This window comes from Argiope bruennichi, chromosome 3 (assembly GCF_947563725.1).
Source record: "Argiope bruennichi chromosome 3, qqArgBrue1.1, whole genome shotgun sequence".
NCBI classification, from domain to species: domain Eukaryota; kingdom Metazoa; phylum Arthropoda; class Arachnida; order Araneae; family Araneidae; genus Argiope; species Argiope bruennichi.
The window spans coordinates 123038381-123064136 of record NC_079153.1 but is presented as its reverse complement, the minus strand read 5'-3'; the positions used below and the strand labels follow the sequence as shown (position 1 = coordinate 123064136).

The following is a 25756-nucleotide window of genomic DNA, read 5'->3' as shown; positions in this document are numbered from 1 at the left end:
TTCAAAAACAAATAATGTTTTGTTGACAAATATGCTAAAGAACTTTTTTAAAAAAGTGCCAATAATCCAGGAAAAAATCTGCACGGCAATTGAATTAATATAATTAAAAATTCAATTTTTTTATATTTTAAAATGTTGCAAAATTTAATTTTATATTTATATGTTCTGGAGTTACAGCTGGCAAAATGTCAAAATCCCACTTCATTTGAATAATTAAAATTCCGATTTAAATAAATATCAGTTGAAGGTGCATATTTCTGCCGTCCAAATTAATACGTGAGTCAAATCTGTTTTTTTTCTTGGCCGAAAAGGAAGTAACTAGTAATAATTCAACCCACAAACATTCTCTTTTATTATTTGTCTATATTTATCTTTATAATCAAAAACATATCAATTCTGAAGTAGCTTCTGTAAAAATATCTTTCATAAACAGCATATATCTTTATAATGGATAGAAAACAATGAAGTATTATAAAGTAACACACATTTCCTTGGTTCTGCGCTCTTACAGACTTCGTAATGAAATGAATTACTTTCTTCTGAATGGAATTAGAGAAAGGTGCAACGCCATCTATACATTACTTTGAGAAAACAAAGAAATAAACCAACATTTCCTACGCTAAAAACACTATACTATAAAAAAAAAGCAATTCAATAAATCTTAGAATTCAAAATCTCCGAAATTCTAAGAATTATAAATTATTAGAAACTTCCTCCAATCTCAAAGAATTAAAAAAAATATGATCGTCTGATTCTTAGATTTGCTTAATTAATGTAGATGATTAGAAAGAAAATTTTATCACTCTTTATATCTAATTTATACATCAGACACTATTCTAATGATGAAGATTTTGAAACATTTTACTTGAAATTTGTTTCACGAGCAAAAGAATCAAAATAAGAAAGGTTAAAGCATTTTAAATTGGACGATTGTAATTTGTAGAGGTAGAATGCTTATTTGAACATGCAGATCAAAGAAAATTCACAATGAAGTCTTCGTTTTTTCTTTTTAGAATGAATTATTAGTTTTGTTATTTAAATTTCTTAAGACAAAAGATTAATAAACTTTCGATAAATTTATCTATGAGTTTAATATATGAAACAAAGAAAATGAAAATTGTTGTATCTGAAAATAATTAATTAGCTCTCTGAAGATACATTCGATATAAATTTCATATTCATACAAAAGTTTCTTGAAAACCTCAAAAATGTTTTTAAAAAAACTGATATCCTTTACAAAGGAATAAAATCGTTATCTATTAACCGACAGAAAGCCAATTAAATAAATACTTTTCAAATTTGGAAATGAAAGCACAACATTTAATGAAGGCACAACAGCAGCAGACTGATCACCATTTACAGTAAAGCTTTTATGAGCTTTAATTTTTCTGAAAGTGATAAAAAAAATAATTCCAATTTACCGAAAATATCGCCAGGTCTTCTGCCAAATCATCGAAAATGCAGCTTCTTGGCGATCTCCTTCCTCTCCATGAAGACAAAGTATGTTTAATTTATAGGATTCATAACATATTCAGTAACTTTCTAACTAGACTCTTGAACATTTATAGATGTAATATCTATGCAAATAATTTTTGATTTTTTTTTTATTCTTGCGTTTGTGTTTTTCTCTTTCATGCTTCGGCTATATTATATTCAAAAATATTGCTATGCTGTCGAGCAAGCATATTAATAATGGCAGACTTTAAATTGAGAAATTAAATAAATGTATGTTGTAACAGCTTTCAGAAGTTTCCTTCGTTCAGTTCTTCAAGCTCAATTAGTTAAAACTGTTTCTAGGAAAGTAAAAAGAAAAATATAATGTGATTAGGAAATTTCTGAGGAACTTAGCAATTTACTTTGAATGGCGTTAGAAAATTTTAAATCTCTAATGTCTGTAAACTTCGTGGCATGCTTTAAACACAGGCACCGATTTTTGACATGAATAGCACTGGAAGTATTATATAAGCTTACTATAAGTGAATCCATTTTCTGTATTTGTTTTTAAAATATGTTACATTCTGAAAAACTTGTATGTTACCTTCTTCTAAAATCCGAGAAATATATTTTGATGATCTGTTATTTAATAACCCCTTTTTCAAAGAAACGCTGACTACTCAATGTAAAATTTGTAAAATTAATAAAAATATGCCAATGAATATAGCAATTAGCACAGTTTATATTGACTAAGTAAGATAAAAAATATATTTATTTGCAATAATTTATATAAACCATTATTCAAAATTCATTTAAGTGGAAATTTATTTAATGGTCCTACCGTTATAGTGTTCTATAACATAGAAGTAAAGAAAATGATATCACAAAAATTAATAATGTTATTTATCATTTATATAGGTAAACATTTTGTAAAAAATATATTTAAATTTTAAGAATTTTTTTTAAATTTTTTATTTACATTTTAAAATGCATTTTCTTAAAATGTTTTAATGTCTATGTTTAATGAAATTTCACAAAAATAATTCTTTCATTACTGTTACACATTAGAATGGGGAGGTGCATATTGTTGAACGGGCATTAGCAATTTTCTTTCTTGGAAAAGGGCTCTATGGATCCAGATATTTATTAGTAGAATATGACATTTTCTCATTACTTTCCAAATGTTTATGGGTTTGTAATTTTTGTGAGTGTGGGAAATCGCTACATCATCAAGAATAATGCCCGATGCCACAATTCATTATGCGTTGACAAACTTCTTGAAAATGAATAGATTCATCGAGTGGAGTGAATAATGCTCATATTGCGAAAATATAATCAACATGATTTAAGATTTGAAAGAAAAATGAAGAACTCTTTCATTATAGACCATTTCTAAAATATTGAAAGCCTATATGGTGGAACTGTTTAATTTTATTTTATAAATTGCCTATAAATTATTTTCAATTCTTGAATAATTAAGGGAGATCTGAACGTTTCTGTTGTAACGTTGTCTAAAGAATAAATGGATATATGTTTCATAAATGATATAAAGCTTATAATTATCAAACTTTGAAATATAATTTTGAAAACTTCTAAAATACTTGCATTTAAAGATTTCTATTGTTAACTTAAAAGATAAATAATTATTCACTTTCAAAACTATTTTTCTCTCATACTAACAACTTACAAATTAGTATTATTACTTTGGGATATCAAGATATATACTCATTGAAACACAAATAGTTATTTTAATGTACTTATTCAGTACTTAGTTGAAAAATTTGAGTTTTCATGATAAATTGAATAAGTACTAAGCACATTTTAGTGGAAGATCCTTAAAAGATGCTTGAATATACAGAAAGTTTCGCTTACCCATTATAGAGCGATTTCAAAGTTTACGACTGGTTATATTTCGAAATCACAAATGACGATGTTACTATCTTGTAAGTAACAAATAAATGTACTGGACTGAAGAGCATCCCCTTCTCAGTCATTCCTTCACCTTTATACTTATCCTTAGATGAAAATATATCATCAAACAGGCTCTTTAGTATCCGTGAAATTAAACTAGGCTTCAATTTTCTTATATTTCGTGATTTTTAATTACTAGATCTTCAGGGAATAGTTTACTATTTTCATTTATAATTAACTATTAATTATCTTTTGAGGAATTTAATTACAAAGCGTAATTACGTAAAATTATAATTGTGCTTTTCGTGCCATATAAAATGCCAAAGGAAAGAAAACAAGGAAGATTCCTTGAAAGAGAAATTATATTAGATCTCGTGAGGAATTTTACAGCTGGGCTTGAAATAAATAGCGTTTCGTTACATTTTTCTCCCTTAACTATTTTGTGAGAGCTGTACCCTTAGCAAAATTACTTTGGCATAGTCTGAAGATATATTGTTTAAAGAAAGTATACTTTTATTATGTGCGAAGTACACAAAGAAAGTGCATAGTTATCGTCAAAAAAAAAAAAAAAAAAAAGTCAAACTCGAGTCTGTGACGAAACTCCACATTTCAGACCATCCGAAGTTCGCACAACACAATTCTAGAAATAAGTTTTTTGTCTGTGAATATCATAACTGAAAACCACTTTTAAGTTAGACCAGTGAAATTTGGTCTATTTCCTTTACATTACATTTGTAGATTAATATCAAATTGTTTGACGAAATACATTGAATACATCTATCGAATCCGTTAATCAAAAATTATAGATAACTGTAGAGATAGATAGATAGTAGTGATCTAGATAAATAAATTTCAGAACACAGGATTAGCAATTAAAATATGCATTCCTATCAAATCTGAAACCAAATGCTTCAAGAGTTTGACTTCTCCATTTAATTATATTATATAAGGCTATTTTTGCATAAGATATTTCAAATATCTATACTTATAATAAAGCTCAATGTGTGTGTGTGTTGGCGCTCTACAGGCCAGGTCATTTGACATACAGCTATCAAATTTGGTACATGTATACCTTAGAGGTCGGAAATGTGCACCTGGGGTCCCTTTTTTTGAAATTTTAATTAGAATTTTAATTATTAATTAAAAACTAACTTTCCCGCCAAAAAAATCTTCCATTTTCCCCACCGCCAACTTTTCAGCCAAAAAAATCTTCCATTTTCCCCACCGCCAAATGAGTAAGACTTCAATTTTTTTTTCTCCCAACAGTAATGAGGCTAGGCTTAAGATTTTTCGGCTGATTATTTAAACGATTCTGTTTATTTTCTTAATGTTTTATGCATTTAAAATGAAACATTGTTAATTAATCCATGTTTCAGATTCATTCGGAAGTACTTTTAAATTAAAATAACACAGAATAAAGGAAATTAAAAATGTATAATCTGCATAGTGTTACCCCAAATGGCGTAGAAAAATTCACGCATTTGCGTTACCGGAGCTGGCGAAGAAAATTCACGCATGCGCATTCTGATTGTTGCCATGACAACCGTTATCAACGGATGATTTAAATTATTTTTAGGTTAGTTGCATGCTTTTGTAAGTAAATTGTATTTATGTTAGTTATATATTTTTTGTATATGCTTATAGTTTTAAGTACATCGTTTTTTAAGTAGTTTTTTAAACTTGTTTTCGACCGATTATTTTAAACGATTCATTTTATTTTTTTAAAGTTTGATGCATTTAAAATTAAACATTGTTAATGAATCGATCTGTTCATGATGAATCTGAGAAAATTTTGTTGACAAATTATTGAGATATTACATAAATTAGGAAAGATATTCTTTAGTGCCCATAAAGTTTAAACGCTCAGTGACTCTATTATCAGTAATCATATTATTAAAAAAAATGCTTGGTTTCAGTAAAAAATATTATTATATTAATTGCAGATTAATCATTTACACTTTAATTTAAAGCATAAATTCTACCGGAACTAACAGAAAATTAGAGAGATACATATTATGCTATGGCTGAAGGACTTTATATTATTATGAGTGAATTACATGACTATCAAAATTTGAAGCTTTAAAATATTTGATGAAGAAGCTATTAAAGTAGGAATTACATAAAATATTTAATTATTAAAATTTTAACGAGCATTAAGATTGGCGAACCGGCTGGTCGCCAAAGGCGGTTAGTATTAAATATTTTATTAGCTGATGAAAAAGTTTGGCTATGAATAAGATCATCTCCTTGAATAATTTAATACATTTGTTGATCAAAAATTTAGAAATACGGAAATTCTCAAAAGTCTCTGAAATAACTACTGTTCTAAATTTAACGTATAAAATGATTATAAAACGATGTAACATTTTTATTAAAGTGGTTCTAAGCTTTATTAAACATATCAAATATTTGATTTCAGTTATGGTAATTCGCAATTTGTTTTATATAATAAATATTTTGTTTCTCTTTATATATATTTATAATGATGTGTATATATAAAGAGATGATCTTTTACCTATATCTATACTTATATATAAAGCTCAATGTGTGTGTGTGTGTGTGTGTGTGTTGGAGCTCTACAGAAAAGACCATTTGACCTACAGCTACCAAATTTGGTACATGTATACCTTGGAGGTTGGGAATGTACACCTAGGGTTCCTTTTTTTGAATTTTTAATTAGAATTTTAATTATTAATTAAAAACTAAATTTTCCGCCAAAAAATCTTTTCATTTTCCCCCACGCCAAATGAGTAAGGCTTCAGTTTTTTTCCCCAACAGTAATAAGGCTAGGCTTAACATTTTTCGGCCGATTATTTCAAACGATTCTGTTTATTTTCTTAATGTTTTATGCTTTTAAAATTAAACATTGTTAATTAATCGATTTTTCAGATTCATTCTGAAGTACTTTTGAATTAAAATAACACAGAATAAAGGAAATTCAGAATTTCTAATCTGCATAGCGTTACCCCAACTGGCGTAGAAAATTTCACGCATTTGCGTTACCGTAACTGGCGTTGAAAATACACGCATGCGCATTGTGTTCTGATTGTTGACAACATTATCAACGGATAATTCATTTTTTTTATTATTTTTAGGTTAGTTGCATGCTTTTGTAATTAAATTGTATTTATGTTAGTTATATATTTTTTGTATATGCTTATAGTTTTAAGTACGTCGTTTTTTAAGTAGTTTTTTTAAACCTGTTTTCGACCGATTGTTTTAAACGATTCATTTTGTTTTCTTAGAGTTTGATGCCTTTAAAATTAAACATTGTTAATGAATCGATCTGTTCATGATGAATCTGAGAAAATTTTGTTGACAAATTCTTGAGATATTACATAAATTAAGAAAGATATTCTTCAGTGTCCATACAGTTTAAACGCTCAGTGATTATAAAAAATGCTTTGTTTCAGTGAAAAATATTATTATATTAATTTCAGATTAATTCTTTCCACTTTATATTAAAGCATAAACTCTACGAGAGAAAATTAGAGAGATACATATTACGTTATGACTGAAGGCCTTTATAATATTATGAGTGAATTACATGACTATCAAAATTTGAAGTTTTAAAATATTTTGATGAAGAATCTATTAAAGTAGGAATTGCTTAAAATATTTAATTATTAAAATTTAAACGAACATTAAGATTGGTGAACCGGCTGGTCGCCAAAGGCGGCTAGTTTTAAATATAAGTAAGAGTATCTGGATAGAGAAATGATGTTTGAAACGTGTTTATTATTATGTCTTAACGGTAAATTATATAATACAGTCATTTGATAGGATATTTTAGGACATAGTGTTGTCATTTCATAAACTATGAGTTTACTCATAGTCCATGGAATAAAGAACTTCATATTTTAGCGATAACATATGCATATCATACTACATATATAAAATTTAAATATAAACTTTAATTAATGTTAATCAATTTTCATTATTTGAAAACTATTTATTATGATGTTCGGAATAATTTTTCTGAGGTATGCATCTTACCATGTTTGTGGTGTTTTAAAAATATTTACCGTATATGTGGAGTTTAAATAAAAACTTTTATTTAAGTCGACCTATTTTAATAAATTTTATAGCTAGCTGATTGAACAACAACTAGATATTCTACTTGTCTCGTCTGTCATAATTATTTATGAACTTGAAAAATAAATGTACTGTTTTGTACTGTTGTACTGTTTAGTAACTTAATTCGTCTTTAAAGAAAAACATGTAATACAATTTGTGACATTATTTTATTTAATACTGATACGGAGTACATTTTATTTTTGTTCCTTCAGGAAATTTTTGTTAGTCAAATCGAAATTCTTCTATTCATTTTCTCATACTCTGTTCATCATCATTTTTAAATTTATTTTCATACGATGTCGCAACACGAACAATGGAATCATAACAAAAATAAAAACTAATAAAAATAAGGTCATCATAAAAAAGGTAACGTCTGCAATTCCCTTTAATTATGAACATAATTATTGCTTCCAACCTGTTTCTCATTAATCATAAACTTGTGAAAATTATATCTTAAGTTATTATCCCTAAGAGAAGAAATGTGGTAAGCGAGCTGTTAAATCTGTGTCACATTAGATATTGTTGATGACCTCATTTCCATTCGGTGAGCGCCAGTAAAAAGAAATCATTTCTAAGTGCAATCTGCGTCTTTTTCGACTGTTACGAGCAATAAAACAATTTAATGTATATCTATTATGGACTGTGAAAGTTTTTTATGCACTCAAATGCAGTCACAACTTGCAATGCAATCACATACATGAAGATCGATGTGAGGGGCTGCAAAGGAGGATCTGTTCTTAGAATACTTAAGAGACTTTTTTCTAATGTATTTTTTACAGAAAATATTGAACATCATTACTATTTTTATGGCCATATTTAATTTGCTGATTATACAGAAGATTTTAATAATATGCAATTTAATTCTAAATTCTTTTCTTTAACCATTTCTTTAAATAATTTTTAAAGGAAATATGTATATTTGGCTCACAATGAAAATCGCTTTCATTTGGAATTATTGATAAATGATAATGGCATTTTCTGCTTTCGTTGATGGTTTATTAAAATAATTTTTAAAATCCTGATTCTATTCCTGATTAAAAATCTTGATTTGCTTTAAGAGTTTGTTACAGGGGATTTTAGTCTGAGATTCTTAGTGTTTTCAGTTTCAAAGTGGTGAATTCCAACTAAACCGCTTCAATTAATCTGACCAAATTTTATTCACATATTAAACCGATTAAATTATTTCCAATTATTAAGCGAAATCAAATGTTGACCACCAAATGCGATATGGGGGCATAAACTTAGTTGACTTAATCAAATAATTGTTATGAGCCACGACATATTTTTGATTCACATTTGAACATTCCATGAACTCTTCATTAGTTTTAGCCAAGGTTCATGTTTTTCATGTACAAAAAACAAAGCTGATATTTTGATACAATTATATGTCTTTATGGATTACGAGTCAAAATTGTGTAGAATAAGCGGGAATTGTGTTATATCTGCAGCGATCTCAACTGAAATGATTAATCAAAAATAAAAGTTGTACTAGGCATTATAATTTCTATAATTCTTTGATCGATGTCTATATGTTAAAAGCGCCAAATTGCAACTTTATGACGAAAATAGGAATTTTGTGTATAAATCAAAATTTCATAGTTGAAACAGCAAGTAGACCAAATTCGGTTACATTAAGATAAACAAATACTTTTTTTATCATTTGAGAACTTGATGTTGTTTTGGCTTGACGTTTTTGAAGCGATTTGAAGGTAACAAATTGTTGAAGCCTCAAAATGCGTAGACAACAAGTTATCCTTTTTTTTATTTTGGAGTCGGCTTTCACAGTATAGCTTTTGAAATATCTATTATGTACCAATGTAGTTTTATTTTGGAGTCGGCTTTCATAGTATAGTTTTTCTATTATATATCATCTGCTATTGTAGTTTTATTTTGGAGTCGGCTTTCACAATATAGCTTTTGAAATATCTATCGTCTGCTAATGTAGTTTTATTTTAGAGTCGGTTTTCACAGTATAGTTTTTCCATTATCTATCGTCTGCTGTTGTAGTATTTCCCTTGGAAATCACAGTGTTATTGCCTAACTCGCGCAACGCTTATAAAAATAAACCAAACAAGTTAAAATATTGTTTGTTTAATTAATAAAGATTGTTGGTACATGTAAAATTTCAAATAATTAAAATAAGGTTATTAGAAAATGATGCAGAAGGTTTTCACATTTGGCGATTTATTATAAGTTAGAACTTGATTTCCAAATTATACATTCTCTGAATTCTTACGAATTGTCTTAATTAATTTAAGTCATTAACCAGTTTAAACCGGTTTGAAAGTCACTATCAGACTACGCATGCGTCAATATTTAAAAAAACGATGTTTTTTTTTTTTTTTTTTTTTTTTTTTTTAAAATCTCAAAATTGGTCGAGCTCCAAAACTTTGTTTGCCAGCTAGAAAAATTGAAAATTAAAGTTTAAAAAAGAGAGGGGAGGGGGTAGAAACCGATAGAAAAGTTTCGTAATTGCTTTAAACCGGTTTAAACTGGTTAATGACTTAAATTAATTAATTCAAATAATAACTTAAAAATAATAATGTTCTCACATGATAACGTGAACTTTGCGATAGTCTATTTCATTTTTTATTTCTATTTTCTTTCACTTGCGCTCTTAACACTATGCTTTCATTCTCAATAATTTAAGATATATATACACACATATAATATGGTATTCGAATACATCAAGATCCTTTCTCTTGCAATTATTTTATATTGTTTTCGATGTCTGAATAATTTCCTGTAATGCGATCCATGATACTCACGAAAGTTTCTGTATTCCGTAACTCCTGGAAACAGTTTGGGAAGAGTCGGAATGCCAGAAGCAATCTTAGTCAAATCATTCATTAGATAACTGATTTCCCTGACGTTTCTGATGTCAAAGGAAGGGAAACTCTCGCATTCACAGAGTGTTTGTTGCAGTAACTTTATTGTATTAATCTTTCAGTCACTTTATTATTACAAAATGTTTGTTATATATCTTATATAAAAATGGAGTCGAAATCTTAACATTTTGTCGGCAGGGAATTTCATTATTTTCAAAAATCTTTTGCAGGGAAAACTGTGAATTTTGAACCCAAATTTAAATCCGTGGTAGTATTTTCAAATCTACCACGGGATGTAAAAAATAAAAGATTTAATTCAGATTAAATACAATCAATATTTCCAGTGAGTTAGCAATCCGCCACAAGTGGCTAGTGAAATAATAAAGAAACGTTCTTTAAACTACAAACTATAATTACAGCAATGAAAAAAAACTGCTGAAAATTTTCAAAAAGAAATCGCTTTTTTGCATACTAATGCGTTTTCCTTTGATTATTTATTTTTCTTAGAAGAAAAGAATTTAGAATCCTTAAATAAATAGTTAGACAAAAATATTTTAATATGTTTATTGTTATAATCCTTTTTAATGTAAAATTTCATTAACTTACATACACTTAATATTTCCTTTGTATGATTTTATGAGTTTTATAAAAATAACACTGAAACTTAAATTTAAACTTTAATGAGGAATTATTAGCAGAAATGAAATTCCCTTTCTAGATATATTAATTTTCATTTCAATTAATTAACTTTCATTTCAGTTGTAGATTCTAATATTTTTTTAGGATTTGATGCTAATTTGGACAATCAGATATTTCAGAGATTATTATGCGTACAAAATAATGCAAACACTATTGCAAGGATGTTATAAAAATCTATAGTATAATTACATATGTTCTCAATAGTATTTTATTCTTATGAAAAGTTAATAGAAATACATAAATATATATTGAATTATAGGTATAATATATACATGCAGGTTTAATAACTTAGTATCTAATCCATTAGCAGTAGTCGAATCCATTATTAAATCTTATCCATCAAAAGATAGATTTATCATATAATAATGATCTTTAAATAAAAGGAATACTTACTTTTGATTTCGAAACACATAAACTGCATCCTCAGCTAATCATTAGTTATCTCTCTTTCGTTTAAGATTTTCATGAAACATGCTTATTTTACAGTTGGTGTAATATTATTTACACATTTTGATGAATTCTATCCACAGCGAATCATTTGTTCTCTGTTTTTGACATTGGCGTTGAAGTTGCTTGTATCTGCAGAGTTGATGATCTATAAACTGCACATTTCGATCTGAATTAAAAAAAAAATTATTCTATTAATGATTTTCATGTATATTTAAATATAAGTTTTATATTAGACGTCAGAGGATATAATATGTTGCTACACCTCCGTGTTATAATAATTCAAAACGTTTCTTGTAAGATGATGTATTACTATCCTTAGGGAGATCTCTATTAAAAAATATTTGATCATTAATCCCAGATTTACACTTTCCTGCGCCTTTCTTTTTACAATTCTTAGGATTGTTTCAGAACGATATCGGTTACCCATAAATACAACAAAGATGGGTGTTATCGTGGGAGTTGGGTTATGGGTATAATCACGGCATCTAAATTGCAGCGTCTCGTACGAAAATCTTACAAATTTTGAAATAAATATTTGCCGATAAAATTTCATCAATGTCATTTTCTAAAGAAAGAAGAATTTACAAACTTTTATAGAAAAAAATTATAAAAACAAACAGAGATGCAATTCTCAACATGAGTAAATAACAAAAGTAATATCAATATTTATGAAATATATTGTTGAAATTAGCGATTTCTTATATTGCTTTTTATTGATTTGATAATATTCTATAAATATAATACTTAAAAAAATTGTCATATTGATGCAGGTGATAATGGGAAAAAACATACACAGCGTTATCTTATAGTGACGTATACAATATACTTTACAATGCAAGAAATAACTGAAAAGTACCATGGCATATAATACTGTAAAATTTTTTCTTTGGAGTAGTCTTTTTAATTTTTTTTTAATCCAACAGATGACGCAATTAATGCAGAAATATGAATTTTATGTTTGATAGTTATCAAAATGACATCAACGAAAGAAAATATTTAAAACGTTATACAGTTTCATGAATTAAAATTGATTATTGCTATTCAATACTGATTTCGAAATTTCATAAAGAAATAAGCAGATTCACTTATGTTCCGTGTGACAACCGAACTGTTGGATGATGTTTGTAGTGAAAGCTTATAAGCCAGTTAACAGCTACGCTACCCGAGCAATTGCTTTTGTATCATGGTCATGTTACTGGGCTTCGAAACGCAAGGTCCCAGGTTCTATCCTCGCTCAATTCAATCCGTCACATTGGTGACCTCAGACGATGAACCTTCAACCTTCGTACAGCTGTTGTGGCGCCATCTACCCCCAGCAAACCAAAGTCGTCAGATTCACTTGACGCAGCAACACAAAGTCGTCACATTCACTTAACGCAGTAACAGAAAGCCGTCAGACTCACTTGAAGCAGCAACCACTGACCCACACACGCTAGCCATAACGCTTGGCGCTACTCAAATAGGTACAGGCGCATTAGAATCAGCAGCTAATACATCACCACCCAACAGCCATATCGTTCGTCTCACCTCCGACTCATTGGAGGGAGAGTCTGTAGTGAAAGCTTATATGCCAGTTAACAGCTACGCTACCCGAGCAATTGCTTTTGTATCGTGGTCATGTTACTGGGCTGCGAACCACAAGGTCTCAAGTTCTATCCTCGCTCATTCCAATTCGCCACATGTTACTTAACGAGAATTTGAATACCGCCTTGACAATTTTCGTGTTATTAAGGGCGCTCACAATGGAAGTTAGCCATGTAAGTGGTCTTATTTAAAGCTTTTATAATACATCAAAGCAGCCCTATACCGAGTTGTAAAAGTTTTTATAATATTATTTTGAAATCTATGATAGACTATGACTACACTGTATATGGCCTAAGACTTTCAATATCGGCATATCAACCTTAGATAAAAGTGGTAAAATTAAGGTTAATATAATAAAGTGTGTACTACGTTAACTATTTTTGTATATATGGTATCTATGTATATAAAAATAATATATCTAGTATGATAAATGCTGGTATCTCTATTTTATGGAGATACCAGTATTTTTAGTAGTATTTTAATTTTAGTATTTTTATATTGTTTCAGATGTCAAATATCCCCGCCACAATGGTAATTCAGTTTTCAATCATTCATTACCCTTGGAAATTCTGGATTTAACTTACGACTCATCAAGTGAGCCGAACCAGTCGTCTATGGAAAATGGAACTCCTGTCTGTACCAATGAGTACTGTGTATCTGACGAGGATTACTTGGCTATGATTCAAGATTACATCTATCCCACGCCACTGGAATGGATCCTCATTACCTTGCACATAGTAGTCTTCGTAGTAGGACTTGTGGGAAACGCCCTGGTATGTGTCTCTGTGTACCGGAACCATACCATGCGGACTGTTACCAATTACTTCATCGTCAATCTAGCTCTGGCAGATTTCTTGGTGATCTTGTTTTGTCTGCCACCTACAGTTCTCTGGGATGTCACAGAAACTTGGTTCTTTGGAAGTGTGACGTGCAAATTGGTGCTCTATCTACAGGTAAATATTAATTATCTGATCTGAGTTATCAAGACATACCATAGAATATTCCTAATACGTGCATTAATAGACAGTAGGATGTAAATGATTTCATTGAGTTATTGAGTTATTACTACATGAATTCATTGAGTTATTTCATTTATATTGATTTTCAGATGTTTTATAACAGATAATGTCTTAAGATTATTTAATTACTACAAAAAATATTGTAATAAGGCAAAATAATGTTACAGTTTTTCAGTTTGAATGATTTGGTAATAGATTTTATGCATTCTAATTATATCAGCTTGGTTTCATAGTGTTTATTAGCTTTAAAATAAACTGTTATCCTGCACTATAATTATGGGGTTTATATTGAGAATTTTCTATATACTTATTCTTTTTTTTATCATTATTTCTATCCTTATAAAATCTTTGAAACATTTTACAACCTGGACCTGTGAAACATTTTACAATTTTGACCTGTTAGTTGAAAGTGTTACGCGAAACAAATGCTGCAAATTTAAATATTCTCTCATTGAGTAAACCTAATATAGTTAATAGTTTATTATTCATTTAATAAAATAAATAAAACGTTTAAATATAATATTATACAATCATTGCAAGAGGCACCATTTGCCACGTCCTTAGAATTCATTATTCATTTTTTATTTCAATATATTTGCGACAGGGTATGGTATATATTAACCCAAGATTATACAGAAATTCCTAAGTTCTTTGCTGTCGCTTAAAAGTTTTTAAAATCTAACGTGTATTGAATAATGTGAAGTGTATTGAATTTAGTGTATTGAATAATATGCTAATACAAAAATATATTTAATATTAAAAGAAGTTATAGAAGAAAATAAATTAAATAATCATCAAATGCTTTCAATTCAAATCCACTCCTTTCACTTCTTTATATATTCAAAACTTTTGCTTTTAAAAATGTAGCATTAAACATACTTAATAAAAATGTTGGTGATACATTTTTTTATGAAAATAGCATTGCTTTTATGCTAAGAATACTAAATAATACCAAAATTCCTAACAATCAGTTTACTAAGATATATTTTCTAAATTGTTTAATGAATTATTCACTGTAACCTTTCCGCAATTGAAGTAAAAGAATAAATAATGGCTTATTAATGAAAAGATTATTAACGATTCAAATTTTTAAAATAAAACAGGAAGTGTTAGCTTTTTAACTCATTTAACCAATTTGCTTAAAGAACATGAAGGATAAAACTAAAACACTTTTAATCCCTCAATCATACGACTAGAAACATCAGAGCCATTTTGCTTACAAAGCCATTTTATAACACGAAAAACTTTGTAACAACTAACATTCTACATTTATACGCTACATTGGTGCAATTACTTTTTTTTTGCTGGTAAGAAATATTTTAGTACACAATAAAATTAGAAGCAAAGACATCTCATCAATGTTTACGACCGACTATTTCAAAACATTTCTAACTCTCTCAACGACTGAGTCGAGACCAATTTTTACTATCGTCAGGTAGAAAGTAAGAAAAATAAAATGGAAAAATGTTCCAATTCTGCCGATTTATTTTCGTTACCAGTAGGTAACAAGAAAATTGGAAATAGATGTATGGAAATCGAAACGAAGTGGCATTATTATTCGTTAACTCTGTTTATTTTAGAATGTACATGATTGTCGATCTCGACTTTACCAGCAATTTGTCTTGCGTGCATACTTTTATATAGTTTGGAAATTCAGTGTCTTCGTGTAATGATGCAGCATATTGGGTTATATTTTAAATTTGCTGTATTTAACCATTTTTGCTGCATTTGTTTCAGTCATTTTGTCTGAAAAATTTATTTTAAGGATGTTAGAATGTTTTGAAGTTTTTCTCTTTTTTTTTAAAAGGTTCCACGCACTTTTGTTAAAAACGAAACAACATACCAAAATTCAAGAAAAATAATATCAGAATGAAGTTTTAGGGAAAAACTTTCAACATGAAACAAATGAAATAAAAAGAAGAGTCTATACTACAGTGTTTTCTTAAAGCAATAAATAGAATTCTTAAGAAATTTTAGGACATAACATTGATTCATTTATTTTTATAAGATTTAAAGAAATTTAGGATTGTTTTAAGTGGAAAAATTCGAAGTTAATATATTAATTGAAACAAACCAATGTAATCTGGGAATTCTGAAATTAGAAATCATTTCATCAATCTTTTCAAGACCGTGATCACATGATTCTTCCTCCATGTCACACGGTATCATATATGAGACGGACTTTTCCTGCTTCAAAAGCTGTGATAGATATATGATATCATGAACCGTGAAGGTAGAATCATGTGATCATGGTAATGAACGGGTTAATTCAAAATAATACCCAAGTGATGCCGTTTCCCTTTAAATAGCTTTCCATGATTTAACTTCATACTAATTTAAACAGTAACACGTCCTGATTTTTGCTTATATTGACTAATGCATTTCACATAATGTCTTTTATATTATTTTCTATCTTCTCAAAAGTTTTGATTAATACAGATTATAATGTAAAAAAATCGACTGTTCATCTCTGTGGGTTTTATGTACCATAAAAAAGAAAAAGAGGATTTGAAATATTCTAGATAGATTGTGGGATATATAAAAGTATTTTTTATTTACATTAATATAATTACAGATGCGCCCGTTGCTACTAGCATCATGAGCTGCTATTATTTTAAAAAAAAGAATGAATATTGTGCTATGCAATTTACAGATTATAATCTATTCCATACAAAATTTTTCTCTGAAAATAGACTTTGAGTATTCAAAGAAGAGCGTTTGTCAGAGTAATATATGCCTAAAAACAGAAATAAGAAGTAATGCGAGTGAATCAACATAAAAAAAATAGTACACATTTTCATAACATTAAAACATAAAAACACGCAAGTCACTGCCATCAAATCAATGAAAAATATCCGGAAAACTTTATATTAATTTTTTTTATTAATTTTTAAACCATGAAATTTTTACTCTATTTTTAGAATCCTTAATATATGCTTCTATGTTCTGTCATTTATAATGTTAAAAAAATAACAGGGAATAAAAAAAATCCCATCATAAGGTGTTCTGTAGCGAATATAAAATTTCCTTTTTTCAAAGAATGTCCCTATCACTTAGAAATGACGAGCTATCGATGTAAAAGCATAAGCAATGTTTCTAATTTAAAACTTCTCAATTAAATCTTTCTGTCCTATGAAGCTATCACTTAACAAAGTGATATTATAAATAAGTTCAGATATTCCAAAGAAAAATGCATATGCAATGGAAATCTTCATAAAATTGAATTAAATTATTGGAAATTTTACGAATCGGATAAATAAACAACTTAAAGAATATTTAAGAGAAATTCACTGCTAATACTCTCTTGAATCATTTAATCCTTACAATTCTTCACTAATCATGAAATTCTAAACAATAATCAATGAAATTCTGTTAATTTTTTCCAGTCGTTTAAAATTTATTATTATCCCATCATATATTTTCAATTTTTACATGAACAGCATCGTTTGCATGATATTCACTCAAGTAACTTACTTTCATAAAGTTAACTCACCGCCTTTGGCGACCAATTTATTCGCCGAAATTATTGACTTTACAAACTGTTAAATATTAATGTGGAATGAATATTTTTTTTAATTATTTATAAGAATGAATTCTAGGCTTGTTATTTAATAAATCCGAAGAGTATTAATTTAATTGAATAAATAAGAATAATTTAACAAACTATAACGCATTCAATTTAAAAGAAAGATGTAAATTCTACGAAATAAATATTCGAATTTAATATCCAAGGCATTTCTTTAAATCTTAATTTTAACAGTTCCATAAGTATACGTTTGAATGATTTGATTGATAAATTTGAATTTCATAACTTTGAATTACATTCACAAATTGGGAATTTCACTAAAAAAATTATTAAAAATAAAGAAAACATTGTTCAGAAAAAAAACCTGATAGCATTTAGAAGATAATTTTTTGAGTTTTCAGGTAATGCAAAAACATTTTTTATGATACATGTTTCGGAAGATATGGTCATCAATTTCCATAGATAAGTCATAGCGATTATCTACCAGGCAATTATTAAACCTGTTTCCACGCTAGAGTAGACTTTGAAAATAATTTATTGATTTCTTTTACATCTTCTTTCTACTGAGTGAGCAGAGATTTCAATGAGCCCAATTCAGAGTGTATCTGATAATATTTTGTTTCAACTAAACGTAAATCCGTGAAAACGTTCAACGAAGCAGTTTTTGTATAGTGATTTGTTTATGGTTAAGTATTGTCATTTGGCAATATATAATAAAAGAGATTTCTGTACCACGCACGTTCGAGTTTTATATATAAGAGATTTTGCAAAATCTTCAATATTCTTCTCAAGGTAAATAAAGAATAACAGAGTAAATAAACATCTAAGAATTTTTACTTCAATTGAAAACACCGCATGATAAATAAAAAAAATTGAAAGAATAATATTTGGAATTCCCAGTAACAGGTTCGGAATTGTTCCACGTAAGCATACAACAAAAACGTTAAAAGTACCTCTAACTTTATCAGTAGGGACCCGTTTTCCAGGAAACGAATAACTGTTTTATAATGTATTTATTTCAAGAACCCTTGTACCACAGAAGGTAGCTTAAATTTATTTCTCATGAATGTCCGTTGACTTCGGTAGAAAATTTAAATTTCCGTTTTTGTTGTTCCGGAGAGAGATCAAAGAATGTTTTCGAGGTACGAAGATCTTACAATTCTATTCCCAGAAGAAATGATGCGTTTAATATATTGAATTCTATATTATGGATGGAATGTCTGTTGGTAGAAAATATTGTTTCTGTAGTTCGTAGGGGCCGCAGTGGCCTGGTGGTAAGGTCTCAGCAACGGAACCATAGGGTTTGAGGTTCGAGACCCGATTCCGCCGAAGAACCATTGTGTAAGCGGGTCTGGTATACGTTAAATCCGTCGGGACCAAATGTCTTCCCGCTGGTGTGGTGTGGAAGAAGTTTGGATAGGGTGCTTCCAGCTTAGGTGTCGTCCTCGTCATCTGACCGAGGTTCAAAATTACGATGTTTATCCCCAATTAGCCCTAACGCTGCTTTAAAATGGGAAGTTAATATAACTAAACTAATATGCTGTTCGTAACTAAAATGTATGCAAGACTAATGGTGAAAAATGCTCAGTTGTTGTTATTTAAATTAGAATTTTGAAAAAAATTGTTATTCCATAAATCTAGTTTTTAATTTCTCGTATATTAAGCATAATAAGAAATATATTCGAGTCCGAGATTTTGATGATTCTTCATATTTCAGACCTCACTGAGGACGAAAAATTCATTTTTAGAATTATGACTGTTTGCAAGTAGGATAACTGTAATCATCCTTTTGATAGATAAATGAAATTTGGTATAGTGTTTGCATCAAATTTGTAGATTTCCATCAAATGTTGAAGAAATCCATTGGGAGGTAAAATGCCTATCTTCTTCCAGAGCAAGTGATCACGATACCTACAAAATCTGAAGAGCTAGCTATATAGATAAAATTTGGTACATAATTTTAGTATCTGAAATGTAGATCTACATCAAAGTTTTAAATAAGTCCATCAAAGACTGACTGTTTATCAATATGCATATTCGCCTGACAATAAATTCGATTACTCAAAAACTGCAATGCTTAAGTTAAATGAAATTTGTTATATGAGTTAGTTGCAAAAATTGTATTTATGTGTCAAATTTTTGTTTAAATCAGTAAAGAAACGTGTTCTAAATGCAACTTGCTTTTCATCTTTACACTAAAGAACTCAAAACATTCACATGTGGGGTTCCAAAAATAAAAATCTGAAAAATCGTGGTGTTCACCGCATTGCTCATGATCGATAATTTTATACTATGGGGAGGAAACACCTTTAATAGAGGATATGCTAAAGATTTTGGGGAACACTACCTCTGATAGCTTGCATTGACATTTTGCCTAATATATTATTAATAGTTAGGTATGATTGTTTAAATTTCTGACTTCATTAGCTTTAATTAGTTCATAACATTTTCAAATTTTTTTTTATGAATCGAACGTATTTTCAAATTGTAATGCATTTCGTGTAGACTGCTATTTTGGGACAACATAATTCATTTCTGGGCCTTTTATAGTAAGTAATGCTTCCTAATTATAAAAAATTTAAAAAAATTGAATTAGTGGTATGACTATAATACTAATAATATGATTTGCGGAATAACCAACCGGGTCAACTCCTCTTTAGTTTTTTTTTTTAATTTAAGGTGCAATAAAATTTATAAAACCTCTTTATTTTTCCTGTTTTCGAAGTGTTCTTATCATTTATAAGATAAATGCCTGTACTTGCGAAAGAATTCGTCTGTGAAAAATAAACTAAAAATATATATCCATTATAACATATAACCAAACATACAACATGTAAAATTATAACATATAACCAAGCATACAACATGTAACAATTATAACATATAACCAAACATATAAAAACATATAATAACAAATACCATTCTTCATTTTAATAAGTTTATATTATGATGCGATGATGCTTACTTTATCTATTTTTTTAATTTATAATCCCATTTTGTCCTAAATTCAGTAATATTTTCATTATACGATTACTTCAGGTTTTGCTAAATGTAATTGACCTTGAATTGTACTCTGTTCTGGAAACAGCTGGGTTTTAAAATTCAAAATCCAATTATAAATCTCGTAAGAATAAATTTATCGCAGGACCGAGTTAACCACGCAAATGTGAAACCTCGTTCTTGATAAAATTTTATTTCGATTCTGAGTTCATTTTATTAGTCATTTTATGATAACAATTCCAATGCTATTATATCGATATAAATTGAATTTGATATGAACTGAATTGTAAATTTTTTCACACTGTTTGAGGATTAAATAACTCTTGCTCACAAATGAAATGAAATCAGTTTTTAAATTATTTAGAAATTTCATTACTTTCCCATCTCATATATCCTGACTCTTAAAAGATATTTCAAACAACAGTAAAATCCAATCAAACTTATTGGGTTTTTTGAAATCCCATGCTTTATATCTTTTGGAAGCCGTTTAATGTATAAGCAAACTCAATTAAAATGGATTGTCACTGAGCATATAAATATTTTCAAAATGTACTTGGAGCATGCGTTTTCCCCGATGAGTTTCCTGCAATATAAATTCATTTCTTCTTCAACTTTTGTAAGTGCGGTTATTAAAATAGTTGGTTTCTAAACTTTAAATTGGAATTCATCGCACATTTTGCAATGGAAATGTAGGGTCTTTCTTGGAATTTTTTGCCTTTAAATTGATATGGAGCTTAAAACTTTGTATTTACATCACCTATAGTATTTTGTGGTTTAAACCATCTTCAGTATCGACGAGATTAGAATTGATGTACAACAACATTATAAACTTGAATTATATGGTGCTATATATATTATTTACAGTATGGCTGATTAAAAAGTTAACAGCAAGTTTGATAGCTAAAAATCATTCTTATCTTAGACAGTTCTTAGTATCAACTTTTCACCAAAAGGCAACAGTGTATTAGTTCAATATTCATTATTTTTGAATAAATATATCAAGCAATAATATAAATATAATATATCAGGTAATGTAATATATACAATATAAAATTACATACAATTATATTGAATAAATATACAATATACAATTATATACAATATAAATATATCAGGCAACGCCAGATGAGAATAAATTGTTCTATCGTTCTGATTAAAGTATATAATACATGTTTTGATATCCTTGAAAATTGCATTTACTCTCAACTTGTATTTGGTACTTTTAAATATAGATATTTCCATTGAATAACAAATGAAGAAATGTGATTCAAGATTAATAAAAAATTGGGTTTCGATAATATCAATAAAACTACCTGGAGGAGTCCCGCATCACGCATATTGTCTCATAAAACGCATCTTTCACGCATATTGTCTCGTAAAATATCGTACCAGATTAAAGAAAGTCGAATATGTATTTTGGATGCCTTTGTGTCAATCAATTGAAATAAAGATATGCAATTTTAGCAATAAGGTCGTATATCTTAATTCCATATATCTTAAGTTCTACGGTTTGAGTTATCGCAATTATAGCATGTGGAAGAGCAGAAAGACAGACAGTCAACATTTTGACAAATTTGATTCAAAATTTGACAATGAAAATTTTAGATGCTAAATAATTATACCAAATTTTAACATCTAGTATTTAAAATGTTGCAGATATCATGCTCGATCAGCTAACCAGAAAAAGTTCCTGAGACTTTACTTCGTTATGTATGATAGAAATCTACAAATAGGATGTAAAGATCATATACCAAATTTCATCACTCTATTGTTTTAGAATTTTCGTATTTATAGTTATTTTCGTATTCTCAAAGTGAGTTTTTTTCGGAGAGTATATACATGTGTCTTATATATTCCAACATACAAATCAAAAAAGGCAAATGTAAATTGCCTTGCATTAATTCTCATTGTGAGTTTTTTTTTTTCGGAAAGTATATACGTATGTTTTATTATATATTCCACCATACAAATCAAAAAAGACAAATGTAAATTGCCTTGAATTTTGAACTAACATGTATAGAAAAGCATTTCTTGGCTAAATCAAAACTGAGGATAACAGAGAAAAGTTTTGGATACATGGGTTGTATTACAATTATGCAGTTCAATTGATTAAAAATCAATGCAGTGCCATATTCATAACCGATTAATTGCCATATGATTATTTTGAAATTATTGTGATAGTGAAATATTCTAATAAACTAAATTATTTTAAATATGTGCATTTGCTTTATTTACTGTATTACTTATCTTCAATTGAACAGTAAAACATTATAAACAATAATCAAACGGATAATATTAATATACATCCATTTAAAGTATTTTAATAGAATTTAATTTAGGCGAAAATTCAATAAAATAAAAGAAGATAGACTTTCAAAATATAATAAATTTGAGAAATATAAACAATATCTAGCACATAAAGTATATTTTACTTTAAAAGTAATTTTATATTAGTTCATTAATGAAATTTTGTCATTAAAATATTAGAATATTGCATATCCACGAAGTGTCTTTTTGTCTTTCTTCTGCCATTAAAATTATTTGTAATAAAAAAAGACAAAAACCTATTAATTTTTCTGATTTAAAAATTATAGGATGTATTATTTAATGCAAAAATAGACTCCAGTTTCCCCAAAACAGAAACCAATAGGAGTGGTGGGCTCGGAACTTTCTTGCGTACTCTCCAATAAAGTTCTTATATCCCCCCTCCCCGGTATAAATTTGTAGACTTTGAGTGAAACGAATACCTTGCATTTCCTTGGCGAATAGAGTTTTTTAAAAAATGTAGATCTTCGGGATGGATCTAGTATTTTTATGAATATTTCATACGAATATGTATTTTGGAAGCGATTTTGACACCCGATCGACATTAAAATTTAAAGCAAGACTACCGATATTATCTCAAGATAACATACTTCAATTTCATTGATTTAAGTCATTGCGTTTATTACATATTGCATTTACATGCATGTAAAAGTACAGATTGACAAATCGCCAATCTTTCGCCAAGTTTAATTCAAAATTTGATAAGAATCCACATTTGAGATGCTAAGTCTGTGAATCAAATTTTATCTCTATAGCTCCCTACGTTTTCTAATTAACGAGTTCGCCTTTACTCGAACAGTGAGACACACATACAAACTTCTTCTCGATTGGTGTCTTTCTAAATCTGATAAAAATCTACAAACTTGGTCTAAAATCCATATACGGAATTACATTTATCTAGCTCAAATTGTATATGAGTTATCATATTCATAATGGGCATAAAGCCGTAAATATGTTTTTCTAAGTCACAGAAATTTAATACATGAAGATTTCTTTGAAGTTCGAATTTTTTGCCGAATATATATATATATATATATATATATATATATATATATATATATATATATATATATATATATATATATAACCAATCAAATTAAGAAATATTTTGAAAACGAAACGAAATAGTTTCGTGATCGCAACTAGAAATTATTTCTTATTCAAACTAAAACCAAAAATGAAACAGGAAAGACATCATAGTATTTAGAGAGCGCAAATGCAGCGACATCTAAAACACTGATGAATTGAGACAAAAGTAATAAAAATCAAGTTAATAGGAAATTCAAATTAAACCAAATTAAAAAAGAATCCGGCCTGAAGACTTTTTCAAGGGTCACCCTCAGGCAGGGATTCAAAAAAAAGGGATTTTTTCTGTGAAGGAATGCAAACTAAAAAGTCAACTAATAATTTCTCGTGACCCGAAAATCCTCTGAAATTAGGCCGAAGAGATATACCATTTTAACAGAAAGGAAAATACAAAACAATAAATTAGAAGAATACATCCACTAATAAGCAAAAGAACAAAACAAAATATTATATAGCTTGGAAGAAATTGTTATAATGCAAAAATTCAAATACTTTATGAGCAATAAACACATTTGATAGTTCAACAGAACTACCTAAAGCCTCTTGATGATGCCACAAGAACTGAATTTTTAAGCACCCAAGAGAACTAAAAATTTCTTCACCGGCAATCTGACCAATAGAAAAACGAAACACGGCGTTAAATCTCTGTGCTTATAGGAGCGCTTTCACTCGATACTTCTGAATTCTATAAACTTCCCCTTTTGTTGAACTTCATTTAAGAGCCAATTGAAGTCCATGGTCCATCGTAGGTATTTTTCAGTTGGTCTTTTATCTCGCTTCAAACGGTCGGGTACCTGGCGAAATCACCCATCAAATCTCAAGACATGGCGAAGGGTTGATTTTATTCCTTTCTTTCCATTTTCGGTTTTATCCCCGGAAATCTTTCGCCCGTTTCTGCATATTCTACTTTTCCCTCACGGTTATTGCATTTGGGAACACAAAAGGGAGAAAACTTTCTTAGAGAGATGGATAAAGGTTTGAGAGAGGAAAAAAAATTTCGAGGTAGGGAATTTTTATTTTTTTGTCCTCTTGAATTTTGGAGAAAGTGATGAGAGTTTTTTATAAAATAAATAGGAATGTTTTGGAAAATTATTTTGGATTTGGTTTGACTTAAATTTTTATTCGCGCGTGAATTTTTAATAAGTTGTAGAAAATGAATCTAGTTAATATTTTTTAGAATATTTTTTAATATAAAGTAAATGAAGAATTCATATATTCCAGATTCTTATATAAGGAATTATGTTTTCTCATTTCACAGAATCACTCACTAATGAAATCTTCCCAATATAATAGTAATAGTGTGTTAGTAATTAAAAAACTACTGGACTCTCTCTTTTTTTTATATCTTTTCATTCTTGAAACCATTTTAAAGAATAATTAATATTAAAAAAGCAATAATGGTGGCATCACTTATGAGCCATGTTCACAATGCATGCAATTAAGGAATTAAGGCTTTAGCTATGTCCACGGACAAACAATCATTATAGAAAAATTATTAACAATTGGAGAATTAAAAATATTGCGATCTGGGAATAAAGGATGTTGACAATTTATCGATGTTTCACTAAGTTACAAATGGTTAACAAAGATTTTATTTTTTTGAATTTAATTCAATATTTTACATAAATTAAACTAACATTCCTCAAAGGACAAAATAGCGCAGATTAAAAACTATCTTTCTTTTAAAAGTCAAGAAGTCGCAATTTGAATTTATATTAATAAATGCTTAAAATCTGAAATAAAATGCACTCGAGGTAGAATTCCAATATCCAAATTATCCCTGTACCCAAATTTCGTATCTCTAAGTTAACGATTCT

The 25756-nt window shown here is 28.5% G+C and overlaps 1 protein-coding gene across 1 annotated transcript in view; it reads left to right on the top strand.

The window, feature by feature from the left end:
- The window catches only part of LOC129963959 (orexin receptor type 2-like), a 259135-nt gene that overhangs the window by 219996 nt on the left and 13383 nt on the right, over nucleotides 1-25756 (top strand). The window contains exon 2 of the mRNA XM_056078589.1: nucleotides 13491-13936. Coding sequence (XP_055934564.1) covers nucleotides 13491-13936 — 446 coding nt within the window. The remainder of the gene's footprint in view (nucleotides 1-13490; nucleotides 13937-25756) is intronic.